Source organism: Molossus molossus, unplaced genomic scaffold (genome assembly GCF_014108415.1).
Source record: "Molossus molossus isolate mMolMol1 unplaced genomic scaffold, mMolMol1.p scaffold_m16_p_12, whole genome shotgun sequence".
NCBI classification, from domain to species: Eukaryota; Metazoa; Chordata; class Mammalia; order Chiroptera; family Molossidae; genus Molossus; species Molossus molossus.
The window spans coordinates 59,451,533-59,464,689 of NW_023425347.1; the positions used below are offsets into that span (position 1 = coordinate 59,451,533).

The window sequence follows — 13,157 nt, forward strand, 5'->3', positions numbered from 1 at the left end:
AATGTTAAAACTTAAAAATTAGGTGCTTGGGAATTTCTTGTATAATTCCTATACTTGCAATTTTTCTGAAAATTTTAAATTATTTCCAAAAAGTTAACAACAGCTTTTCGCTACCTATATAGAATACACATTAGATGTTCTACCTAAAGCAATGTTAAGTCTTTCATCTAAAGGCTGACATTGAATCAATGAACAAACACACGTTCCCCCTGGACTGGATGATCCCCAGGGTCCAGTCCCACAGGAGAGCCTCTGACTCCCTGGGAAACGTCTGTCTCCATCATGGTGCCTGTGCCAACCTCCAGGTAAACAACGGTGGTATTTTGAAATGGAAGCCTCTGGTTTGATTGCACATCGTGGTTTTCTTTATTAAAAGAGAATACAGAAGTATGAAGTGACACCTAAAGGGTCCTGAACACTAGCTGCAGTGACAGAGGTCCCTGATGCCATGCCCGCGGCCTCGTGGCGCTGGCCCCGGCAAGCTCCGTTCAGTCCCCTTGCATGATGGCCGCATACTCCTTCTGGTGTTCCACCAGCTTCAGGAACACTTGGTATTTCTTGTCGTAGTATCTGCGGGAGACGAATGGATACGCTGAATGGTTTCAGACAGACGGTCCATGTAGAACGGGACTATATCGGTCATGGGTTTGCAGACCCCGCCCCCCATTTTTAAAAATGCTTCCAGCAATGGATATTATTCTCTCTAACCCACACGGAGTGTCATCTCCATCTGAGAAGTACAGACATTTGCTTAGAGAGTCACATCTAAAGTCATATAAATAAAAATCGGCAGGGCTGGAATTCACACTCAGGTCTGTCTGCCTGGCAAGCTTCCTCTACAGTGTACAGAAAGTCCCGGGATCAACATGGGACATGTTCACATTCCCAGCTTCAGTCAGGATTTCGTACATGACGGGTCCCAGGTTTGACAACCGGTTTAAACCCACAGCCTTACCAGGGACGAGACGGAACATTTTAATCACATTTTTGGATTCCGCACCTACATTTCCTCTGCAGACTGCTTTATCTGGGAGGGGAGCCCCGGGAAAACGTGACTAATGCCTTTCCTGCCACCGTGCCCGGCCTGCCAGGCATGCCGCAGTGGACCCTGCCCTCCCTGTGCCCCTGGCGGAGACCTGTCTGAACGTGGTGCTGGCCGTGAGTCAGACGGCAGAACAGCCCAATCCTGAAAGGGAGGGCGCTAGGATAGTATACTCGAAGATGCAAACTCTGTCCTCCTCCCGTTGGGTGGAGCTGACTGGGTGAGGGCTGGTGAAGCCAGGGTAGCACGGCCTGGTGGGCCTGGGTGCTCTGCACGGAAGTCTTCAGGAGGAAGCTGTGGTGCAAGCCTGTGACTTGGGGGAGAGATACTGTAAGAAGAGCCCTGGAATTTCTACTTGTAAACATGCCGAACAGGTTAGTCGGAGTCCCCTCCCCTCAAGCATTTCTGCCTTAGGCATTATGGTCACTGGAGAGCTGTGCCGGGCCAAGCAGTTTTAAGAGCTGGACTCTGAAGCCTGGATTTGAATAGCAGCTTGTTCATTACTAGCTGTGTGACCTTGGATATGTTACTTAATCTGTTGTTGCCTAAATTTCCCCAGGTGTAAATGAGAGTAATTATAGGGTGTACCTGAAGAGGTGTAGTATGAATTACATGAAGTGATCTATGAAAAGCACTTAGAATTCAGCCTGGCTCACAGTAAGTGGTATCAGAGCTAGTTATGGTAACTACTTTTAAAAACTTAATACTCCGCCCTGGCCAGTTTGGCTCAGCAGTTGAGCGTCGGCCTGCGGACCAGAGAGTCCTGGGTTCGATTTCCACTAGGGACACGTATCATAGAAATAAATAATAAATTAATTAATTAATAGTCCAGCCCTGGCCGGTTTGGCCCAGCAGTTAGAGCATCAGCCCGTGGACCAAAGAGTCTCAGGTTTGATTCTGGTCAGGGGCACGTAACTCGGTTGCAGTTGGGCCCCCAGCCCTGGTCAGGGTGGTGTGAGAGTCAACCAACCGATGTGTCTCTGTCACATCCATGCCCCCCCTTCCCGCCCCAACTCTATCTGAAAATCAATGGAAAAATACTCTCTGGTGAGGTTTAAAAAAAAATTAGTACTGCAATTTTATCATTAATCTAGCTATATGTGGATTCTACTAAAACCCGCTCTGTGAGTGTCCAATTTTATTATAGAATGATTTCAGGGATGGCAGTTTTCTCCTGTTAATGGTACTCTATGACTGTTTAATTCAGCTAAGCAGCGACACTTTCACTCTGAGATGGACTCCTAACCTGGGAACCTCAAAACCGCTAGAAGGGAGCTTGGCTCAGTAACCGTCTCATTCACTTGAAGATTTCCAGTTTCAATACTGACGGCCTCGCAGCAACTTTGTTGGCCTCGTTCTTTGTGCGGTGGGAGACTCATCAGCTCTGCAGGCAGAGAAACCTGGGTGACCGTGGACAACTCTTTATAACTGGGCCTCAGTCTCCCTGCCCGAAGAGGGTACATTCGGTTTTACACAAGAAAATGAACATGATACACTCCATGAGCTGTTAAGCGCTAAGGAATGTGAACGAATGTTCTTACATATTTTCTATGTTCTAGGATAACACCAAGAGACAAATGTTTTTCCTTTTTAACACACGAAAAGCTGAGGTCCAAACCATGTTCCTTTTTTCCTCCTGTGCTTTTTATTCTTCAATTTTTTTATTTTGGTAAAATACACATAACATGAAATCTGACATTTTAACCATTTTTAAATGTACAGTTTAGCGGCATCAGAACATTCACATTATTGTGCAACCGTCACCACCATCCGTCCACAGAACTCCTTTTATCTTCCAAAATGAACCCCTATACCCGTCGACAGTAACTCCCCATTTCCCGCTGTCCCCACCCCTAGCAACCACATTCTACTTTCTGTGTCTATACTTTCGACTATTCTAATCATCGCATATAAGTGGAATCATATAGTATTTGTCTTTTTGTGACTGGCTCATTTCATTTAAAATAATGTCCTCACGGTTCATCCATATTGTAGCATATGTCAGACTATCCTTCCGTTTTAAAGAATGAATGATATTACATTGTATGTACTATATTCCATATTTTGTTTATCCATTCATCCATTCATGGATACTTGGGTTGCTTCTCTATTTTAGCTACTGTGAATTGTGCTGCTGTGAACATGGGTGCACAAATGTCTCTCTGAATCTCTGCTCTCAGTTCTTTTGTGTATATACCCAGAAGTGGAATTTCTGGACCATATGATTTTATTTTTAATTTTTGAGGAACCTCCATAATAGTTTCTACAGTGGCTGTGCCATTTTTATTTCTACCAACAGGGTTCCAATTCCCCAACTCCTCATTAACAGTTGGTATATATATTGATAGCTCCCATCATAATGGATGCGAGGTGATATTATTGTTCTGTTCTGCATTTCTCCAATGACCAGAGATATTGAGCATCTTTCCGAGTATTCATAGGCCATTTGCATATCTTCTTTGGAAAAAATGTTTATCCAAGTCCTCTGTTCATTTTTGATTCGAGTTGTCTGTTTTGTTGTTGTTGAGTTTTAGGAGTTCCCTAGAATCCCTTAGCAGATATATGATATGCAATATTTTGTCTCATTCTGTGGGATGCGTTTTTATTCTGTTGATAATGCCTTTTGATGAACAAACTTTTCTAGGACACTTTTGAGGGACTGCTCTAAGGCCACACATACATTTGGTCTGGGAATTATGGATGAGATTTGGGATCCTCTTAAAGTATATTGAACCACAGTCATTAGATGATGCCTTCTGTGATCCTGACTTTTAAAATAAAGTGAATTCCCCTCTCTTCCCAGTTCTCCCACACTTGGTCAGTTGCTCCTGTGTGGGGCACAGACCCGAGTGTGTGTTCCATACAGATGATGTGCTTTGAGTCCAGAGCAGAGAGTCACTCGGGGACCTGACTCCCTCTCTACGTGCAAACCTTCAGGCCGGCTGCAGATGGCGCTGGAGCACCGCGTGTGCCTCCTCCACAGAGGCAGTTTCTAGCTGACAGGGAGGAGAGAAGGATTCTGTGCAAAGGGCACGTGGAATTACGGCAGACTTTAGAACAGACTTCCCTCAGAAGTCTTCAGAGGGTCAGCAAAGACATGGGGGAGAACGGTCTGTTTCTAATTTCAACAAAAGAGGGATGCTGCTGGTCTACGGCTCCCCTGTACTGGGAACTCCGATCTCTCGTTGTTCCTGAGGTGGGCTCCCTTGTTAGGTCCTCTCAGCCCCATATTTACAGAGGGGTTTATATTTGGAGGGTTAACAGCCCAACTCCATTTGGAGACCTTCTTTAAGAAAATAAAAATAAATTGGATTACTTTGTCCGTGGATGTTTCCAACTGGGTTAAATACCAACTGTGCTTTGGTAGGATCCGCCCCTTTCCCTGTCCATTACCGGAGGTGAAATTTACTTTTATGTCTCAACCTCAGATACTTTCCAAAAATTATAAAAGGCCTCTGCACAACTGTCCCTTCACCTTTTTCCTGTAAGCACCCTGACTGGGGATTGAACCTGCAACCTAGGTATGTGGCCTGACCGGAATCAAAGCTGCAAACCTTTTGGCGTACGGGACGGCACTCCAACCACTGAGGCACCCAGCCAGGGCCGCCCTGTCTGATCTTTAAACTCACTACCAGTGACTTAGGACTTTTTCATCTCTTACCTGACTTACTGACGAAGCTTTCCACCTCATCTCTCTGCTTCTAAACCCTCAGCTCCGCCAATTCATCCTCTAAGAAGAATCTCCCTAAACTCCACATCTGACCAGGTCCCACCACGGCGGAAAATTCAGTATCTCCGTTCTGCCTGCAGGAGGAGGTCTGAGGCCTTTACATGGCCTCCAATGCCCACGGGATGAGCCCGTCCGCTCCCCTGCACCCACCTTCACACCCCGCCATTCTCGCCACCTGGGCTGCATCTCAGGACCATGAGCTGTTTGCAGCTACCTGACATACCATGCTGCTCTCACCTTGGTCACTTTGCATGTTATTCCCTCCACCAAGAATGTCCTTCCCTGTCTTGGTCTGACAATTCTTTTTAAGCATTTAAAGTCAGCTAGACTTAACCTCCTCTCACCCCCACGGGGTCCCGTTTCTTAATTCCTTGGACTACTAGGTAGAACTTATCCCTTTGTTCCGAAATGATCTTTGTGCATGAGTAAGATTGTGTCATATTCCCCTCTAAATCTATGGCTAATGAGCATAATGCCTTGAATACAGCAGGAACTCAATAAATTAGTGGTTTGTGACTTAGGGTTAAAAGGCTATCAAGGTCATGATACAGCCGTTAATGCCCAGGGATGCAAAGGGCGAAAGAATGGACAGGGGCTGTTGTGCTCCTTGGTGGCAGACATAAGAGATCCACGTTTCAGAACCGAGAAGAGCAGACTTGCTGCTAATGGTCTAGGCTACAGGACAGTGGTCTGAGCATTTGGAAGTCTGTATTGGACCCCCAGGCCTGGCCCTACCTCACTCTGTGATCAGAGGTCACTGAAGGTGACTCCACCTCTCTGGGACTTGGTTTCCTCAACTGTGAAGTGAAAGGGCAGGACTGGCGGACCTCCAAGGGCATTCCAGCTGAGAGTGGGTGTGTTTCTGCGCTCTCCTTCCTTAGCATTGTGCACGGAAAAACGTAAACTCACCTTTTATCCTCACGCCTGGGAAGCACGACTTTCCCAACGTGGCTCATGCTTGCCATCGCCTCCTGCAAAACAGAACAGACTTGGGAAGCCAAACCCGAAGTGAGGCTTGTCCTGGGCAGGAGGTTCTGAGCAGAACTCATTTCCCCTTACGGTATTCAGTTAGTCCTTTTATTTGTTCAACTTATTTTCTCTGGTAAGGAGAATACAACCTCAATCAACACTAAAAGCTGCATCTACGGGCACACATCCTGGGCTTAATAAATGGCTGCGTATTGAGGCCTCCGGGGCCTAAACGGGCTGGAACAGGATGTTTTTGTGATCAGTCGCAGGGAATCGTGGGAGAGAATTATTTCCCCTTCTCATTGCCTGGACACCTGGGCTTAAAAAAGACAATACAATGAGCCACTGAGCACACTGTCCACTTCATTCAAGGTAACAACTGAACAGAACCCACTTTGCACCTGTACTAGAGGGTAAAAGGCTTAAGCCTCTTCATTTCACCTCGGGCCTTTCCCCAACATCCTGGAATGGGATTGAGGACACTTGTCTTCGCAGCGGGGCAAGTGGGCAGACAGCGAGATGCAGCGTCTGGGTGCACATGGTCTGGTGTGTGCAGTATCGAGATCAACCACAGGCTGTGCTGGCTCCATTACATAACTGAAATGGCGAGGTCTCCTTGGACAGTCTCTCAATGCAGCTACAACCATGGGAATGTTCGGGGAGAGGGAGTGCACCCACACTTTGGAGTCCAGCAGACTTGACTAGGGAGACTGTAAGCCACAGCATGACAAAGGTCCTCAGAATTGGCCCTGTCTTAGGAACAGCTACAGATATCTTGTTGTTAAGGAAGTAGTCACTCTGGGGTCACATATGTACAGCTTTTTATTTCATGTATTTATGAATTACTCACTATGTACCAGTCCCTGTGCTAGGGACAGAGATTTGCATAAGACATACTCTTTGTCCTAGAGAAACTCACAAGCCAGGCAGGGGAGGGAGGAAGTTAAAAAGCTGACTACCTCACAGCATGTCAGGGACCCCGGGTATCTTCAAAACATATCCGAGGGCCCTGCCCATCCTCACCACCTTACTGTGAATTTTACACACACACACACACACACACACACACACACACACACACACACACACACACACTCACTCATATATTATTCACCATTACTTCTCTTCTGACTTGCCGTGCATTGACTGGTTCATGTGTTCCTTATCTGCCTTCTCCCTTCCTTGCCCTAACCAGATTTAAACTACACGAGGCCAGGGGCTTTTCTGTTTGCTTCTTAATCTCAGCATTGAGAATGTTCATGAGACGCATTGAGCTCCTTCCGTGTGCCCAGCCCGTACTCATGTGTAGATGTGAAATGCAGAGATGATGAGTGCATGGGTCCCACCAAGAAGCTCACCATAGGACGGAAAAGACATTTACCATGATCAAAATTGGGTGTGATAAATACTTGTTGGAAGCAGATACACTTTTTTTGTAATAGTTATTCAAGGCTAGGACATGAAAGCTTCTTCATCTGCTAATCACTTACATTTCCACTCTACCAACTCTTCCCCAAGGATGGCAAGAACATTCTGAACTAGTTACCTGCCCACAACGGATTTAAAAGTGCTGAGTGGGGGAGACCAGGGGATTTTAAAATGTATTATAAAAAAAAATCATGGAGAAAGGATAAAAACTTTTAAAAGGGCAGTCTGGGGTCATTTTGTGAAGGGCAGTCAAACACATCTTCGTGAGGTCTCTGGCACTCTATGTCACAGGATGTTTTCAGAGGTCTGCACACCCCAACGTGCATCAGAACGTTTTCCTTCACAGACTAAGTTCTGACTCCCTTAAAGTAATCGCCGTGTCTTGCTAGGAGGGCCTCAGCAATCCACGTCAACTTCCCCACTCACTCTGCCCTTGCCTCCTCCTCCAGATCCTGCTCTGCTGTGATCTAGGGAGGACCCCCCCCCTCCTTCCCGACTCTGAAAATGCCCTCAGGGAATATTCCTCCTGGTCAAGTTCAGGCTCAGGCTCGAGACGGACGACATTTCAGGACGGCATGGACCCGGACACCTGTAGTATGGAAGACTCACACAGGTCTCTCCTCCCCTTGAAACAGTGTGGACCAAGGCAGACTTGGAATTCTTTCTTCCTTTCGTCACATCATCTCTGCTTGTTTTTAACAATAAATTATTAAGAAACAAATGCCAGCCCAGCTGTGTGACTCAGTGGTTGAGTGTTGACCCATGCACCAAGAGGTCGCCAGTTTGATTCCCAGTCAGGACACATGCCCAGGTTGCGGGCCCGATCCCCAGTGGGGGGCATGCGGGAGGCGGCCAATCAATGTTCTCTCTCATTGATGTTTTGGTCTCTCTCTCCCTCTCCCTTCTGCTCTCTCTAAAATAAATTTAAAAAAAAATGATGAAAAAAGAAAAAAATACCAGCAATAGAGATTTCAAAGGTGTTTAAAGAGGTTATTTTGTTTCTCTAAAAAGTACAGATGTAAGAATTGAATTTAGCTCAGGTATCTACTCCACAGAGATTTTTCCCTAACTCATCCGCTGCCTGCCTGCCTCCGAGATGGAGTTTTCCGCTCCCTCCACAGAGCATTTATGACATGTCACCGCAGTTTTTCATTACCACATCCATCTCCCCAAGGAGACAGTGAGCTCCTCAAGACAGGAACTGCTCTAATTATTCCCACTGCCGAACCCAGCATCTGGTACAGCATGCACATCCTGGGGATGTAGGAGATGAATGAACCACGGATCACACATGTGACAGGACGCTAACGTGGAAGATTTGTCTGGGATCTAAAGAAGACAGAGATAAGATACCAAAGTGCGCTGGAGACAGACCACCCTGAAGAATTTGGGAAAGGGGTGGTTGAGGACCCATGAATCAACTCTTAAACCTTTCATCCCCAGGGAAGGTCAGAAAAGGAGCTGGGTTTTTAGGAGAGAACTGTTGGTTTATGGTGTCTCAGGCCTCCTTCTAGGGGAGGGGTGCGAGGAGTGTCCCCCTCTCAAGTCAAGAGAGCAGGACTTCACTGAGACCCACAGGGAACGCGGGTGTCCCTAAGGTCCGGTGTGACTCCCGTCTGGAAGGAAGCGCCGGTTGGCACGTCAGGGCAGAAGTGAAGGGCAGGCCAGTCGTGCCTGCTTCCCACGGACCCACACGGCTCACAGGTGAGCGCTGCGCGGGCTGTCGAGGTCCTGTCCAATCCGGACACCTAACGAGGCAGAGAGTCTGCAGAAAGAAGCCCGAGAGAACCTCCTGGATTTCTAAGGAATCGGAGGAGAGTAAGCCATAGACCAGAAGAGAGGGCATTCACAAGCACCAGATGTAAGTGAGAGGTTTGCAGAAGCGGAGGTCCACCAACAAAATCTGTGGTGGAGCCTGTACACGCCCACTAAGCTAAGGGAGTGAGAAGCCCACTTATGACAATTCTGGTTAGATAAGAACTTTCCTATACCCCAGCCTCTCTTCCCTGGTCCCCTCCAAGCACCTCTGAGGAATAAAGAACAGCTAATGTGCTGGAAATACAGGGAATGAGGAAGGAAGGAGACTCATCACAGCCTCTCTGCAGCAGCCCAGCTGGGGCATTGGGGAGATGTCTCATCTTCAGATGCAAATTGGAGTGATGATCCGGCCAGTGTGGCTCAGTGGTTGAGCATCGACCCATGTCCCAAGAGGTCACTGGTTTGATTCCCAGTCAGGGCACATGCCCAGGTTGCGGGCCCGATCCCCAGTGGGGGGCATGCAGGAGGCGGCCAATTGATGTTCTCTCTCATCGATGTTTCTGTCTCTCTCTCCCTCTCCTTTCCTCTCTCTCTAAAACCAATAAAGAAAAAAAATAAATAAAAAAGAAAATTGGAGTGATGATTATGATACGTTCCTTTATATTCTCATTTCTGAATTCTGGCTGCGCCTCACAACTTAAGGGACCATAAAACCTGTATTATGCAAGTGACTTTGTACGTAGCTAAGAAAGTAGTGCAAGTACCGTAATTTTTAACCAGGGTAGAGGGAAAAAACAGTTGCAAACATGTAAAGGGGCAGTGGGAGTAAAACACACGGCTGTCTCTCAATTCTCCCTCAAGAACTGTGCGTGTTCTAATGCACGTGCCACATGCGTGCACAGTGAGCACTGGATCCACATACATGAAAATGGCGACAGGGTCCAGAGCACGGGTGATATTTCTTTCTCTTGTCTTTGTGTGTGTTTGCTACATTTTCTACAGTGGCATACATTGGTTTGATAAGTATAAGGAAAATAAAAACATACCGCATTCTTAAAAAAAAAAAAAAAAAAAGTTATGCTCACAGGCAGCCAGAAGGACTGGTGCTCACCCTCCTCTCTCCTGGGAGGCGGGCTCGTCGTGGGGACTTGACACAATAAGGAGAATCAGTGCCATCATCAGAAATAGCGCTGCTGAGTTTTCTAACGTCTCCAAATAATTAACATAAAACTGAAACCTCATGAACCCACTGGCTGCAATACATCTGGAAATTGCCACCGCATAACAATACGGATCTATTATGGAAATGCTGACACGTGCTAAATATAGCCACCCCCACCATAGATTTCTGTTCAAAAGGGTCTATTTGAAGTTGGCCTCAAAACCCATACTCTTTGTCAGCAGGCGGGAGCCGGACAATCTTCTTTGCAGCACGCCACCCTCTTTGTTTGAGAGTCTAGACGGCACAATGAATGCAGCGACTTTTCTCTTTCCTTTTTGCCCACACAATGGAAGCTTTTTAAAAACAAAATATTTGGTAAAATCGCATTTTAATCACTTCTTTTCTTACTCTCTCTCTAAGGCAGATCTATAAATAAACCATGAAAGTTCACATTTGATCGTTACTTCTGAAAGCGAGTGAAGGGTTTCTGTAGGAAAAGAGAGGGGCCCTGTACCGGGGCCATGAAAGGAGGCATTCATGGCTCTGACCCTTCCCCGCCGCGGCGAGGCCCCGCGACCAGGCTGCACACACTGCTCACCACTCCTCCGGGAGCGGGGCTGGCAATCCCCCGGCTGTGTGGGCGCGGGAAACACCCAGTTCTCATGCATGATGGCCTGGTTTGGGAGCTTCCAAAGGGCTTGAGTCTACATTGCGAGTTACTCAGGAAATCAGGTTAAAGAAAGGAAGGGGCTCTTTGGTACCCACGGAGAAGACGGGGGTTCCGTACGTGGCAGGCACTAACCTGGGGAGCTGAGGATTGGGTACTTCCTCCCCTCCCCAGGGGAAGAACGATGGCCTTCAGCCTTGGGAAGACTCTCAGGAAGTCTAGATCTGGGCAGCAAAGGGCACCCCAAGCTTGGCAGTGTCCGGAGACACGAGCTGCAGGGATACCCAGGACCTGGCACTGTGGGAGCTCTACTGTGAGCTCCCTGAAGGGGGGAACTAGGCCACCGTAGGTCTCAGGCCTGGCAGGTCCTTGGTTCATGGTGGCTCAGTGGCTAAAAGAAAGGGCGAGGACTTTCATCACAGGGACAGTGTAAGACCCTCTAAGCCGGGGTTTCTCAAGTGGCATGCGCGCACTCCAGGGAGTGGTCAGGATGGTGCATTCGATTCCGGCAGAAAATACTGGAAGTCATAGTTATGTGATTTTTAGTCTAAGGAAATTAAGTAAGCCTGGCCAGCCCTAAACATGCAGATTGTCACCAGATCCAGGAGCTGGTCCACCCATCACAGAGCCACGAGCCACGTTAGGTGTGTGAGGTTCCCTAAGAGAGGAATGGGGGCTCCGCCACCCTGGGGGGACGGCAGCAGGGCTCTCCCTTCTCTGTCCAAGCCGCCAGGATTGGCTGCGTGTTGTCATGTACCCAGCCCGGGGAGTCCCAGTCATTATCCAGCTTATTTAAACGAACTCTCACCAAACGGGCCACGTGCTGAAAAAGTCAGTCCAAGGATGAAAGGGAATGTTCATAATTTAGACTCAAGTAAATGAGAAAATGGTGGCACTTTATCTGGTACTCGCTCTCCACGTTATCAGGTAAAAACCATGACCTAGTCAGATAAGAACTGGAAAAATTCAAAATGATCAAGGACACTCTTTGAGATATAGATACACAGGCACAGACAAAAGCCTTTAGCAATCATCAAAAGTAATTTCAAAAATCACTAAAAACATACTTGGCCATGGATATTTAGGGTACATTTAGCTACTGCACAGTATTAGTATGCTTCATAGTATACTCATCTACAAGCATAGAGCACGTCTGCGCCTGTTCCTAAGTTTCCATGTACAGAGGAAGCAAGCTCGAAGCTGTTTTAACGGATAGGGTGTATGAGCAAAGACCTGGGGCATCTACCCAAGCAGCAGACAACGTCCATGGCCGCTGCCATGCGGCTGGTTTAACCAGCATTTCCCAGGTGCTCACTCTCTGCTGGGCACGGTGCCAATTGCTTTATGTACTTGACCTGTTTAATCTTCCAGATGATTTACGACACAGGCCATCATCTGTCCCCACTCTATGAAATCAAGGAAGTAAACAGAGTATCAGGAATCTGCCCAAGGTCACAAAGACAAGCTGTATACATGCAGAATTCAAGCCCATGTCTGATTCCAGGCCTTTGCTTAGCCTCCACGCGGGCCCAATGGTCCTGTCCCTTGCTGGGAGGCAGAGGCCTCGTCCTGGAGTCCCCTGGGCTTGAGTTCAAATCCCAGTTCTGCTGCCTCTCAGCTGTGTGATCTCTTGGGTGGGAATGAGTGAGTGTGTGTGCGTGTGTGTGAGACACGCCAATGCAGTACATTGTACCTTTTTTCAGAGATGCTGACACACAGCTCTGAGATCGTGAATCTGCCTTTTTGAGGAACTCTGACTCATTTTACGGGACAACAAGCTCACATGCTAATGTGTGGGCTGAGGCACATGACCCCTCCACAGAGAAACAGAGAGTACAGCAGTGATTTCCCTCCAACAAGCACTAAGAAATGGCTAGTTGTTCTTTTTTTGCTGTGTTTTGTTTTTATTTTTGACACAGTCATCTTCTGACCCGCATCTGGTGTTCTGCGTAACCTCCGTGCACTGGAGACAACAACGTCAATTTAGAAGCAGGACGAGATGAGAGAAAGGAAAGAGGAGAGAAGTCTTCATCATTCATCATGATACGGAGACTCACAGCTCAGTTACAATGTTGAATTCTATGCCCACCCACCTACCTACGCACATATGTACATTTTGTTTAGGGTGTTGATTACATGGGGGTACACATTTATCAAATGTCATCAGATTGTACATTTAAGATCTGTGTATTTCACTTTATGCATACTACATTTCAATTAAAAAACTATAAAAGAAAAAAAGCATCCTTTATGTGTACAAGCAAATATATTGGTATATTTATATTTTATTTAATTATATGTCTATCAAACAGAAATAAAAATTTAGCCCTGGCTGGTTTGGCTCGGTGGTTAGAGCGTCAGCCTGTGGATCAATGAGTCGCGGGTTCGATTCCGGTCACGG

The 13,157-nt window shown here is 47.1% G+C and overlaps 1 protein-coding gene across 2 annotated transcripts in view; it reads right to left on the reverse strand.

Annotated features, from left to right (window-relative positions):
* Positions 1–347: 347 nt before the first annotated feature.
* Positions 348–13,157, reverse strand: part of FGGY (FGGY carbohydrate kinase domain containing) — a 380,948-nt gene continuing 368,138 nt past the window's right edge. For both annotated transcript variants that reach the window (XM_036257128.1, XM_036257129.1), the window contains exons 15-16: positions 5,682–5,743; positions 348–570 (exon numbers count right to left, since the gene is read on the reverse strand). In XM_036257128.1, the coding sequence (XP_036113021.1) occupies positions 489–570; positions 5,682–5,743 (144 nt within the window). In that variant the 3' untranslated portion in view covers positions 348–488. The remainder of the gene's footprint in view (positions 571–5,681; positions 5,744–13,157) is intronic.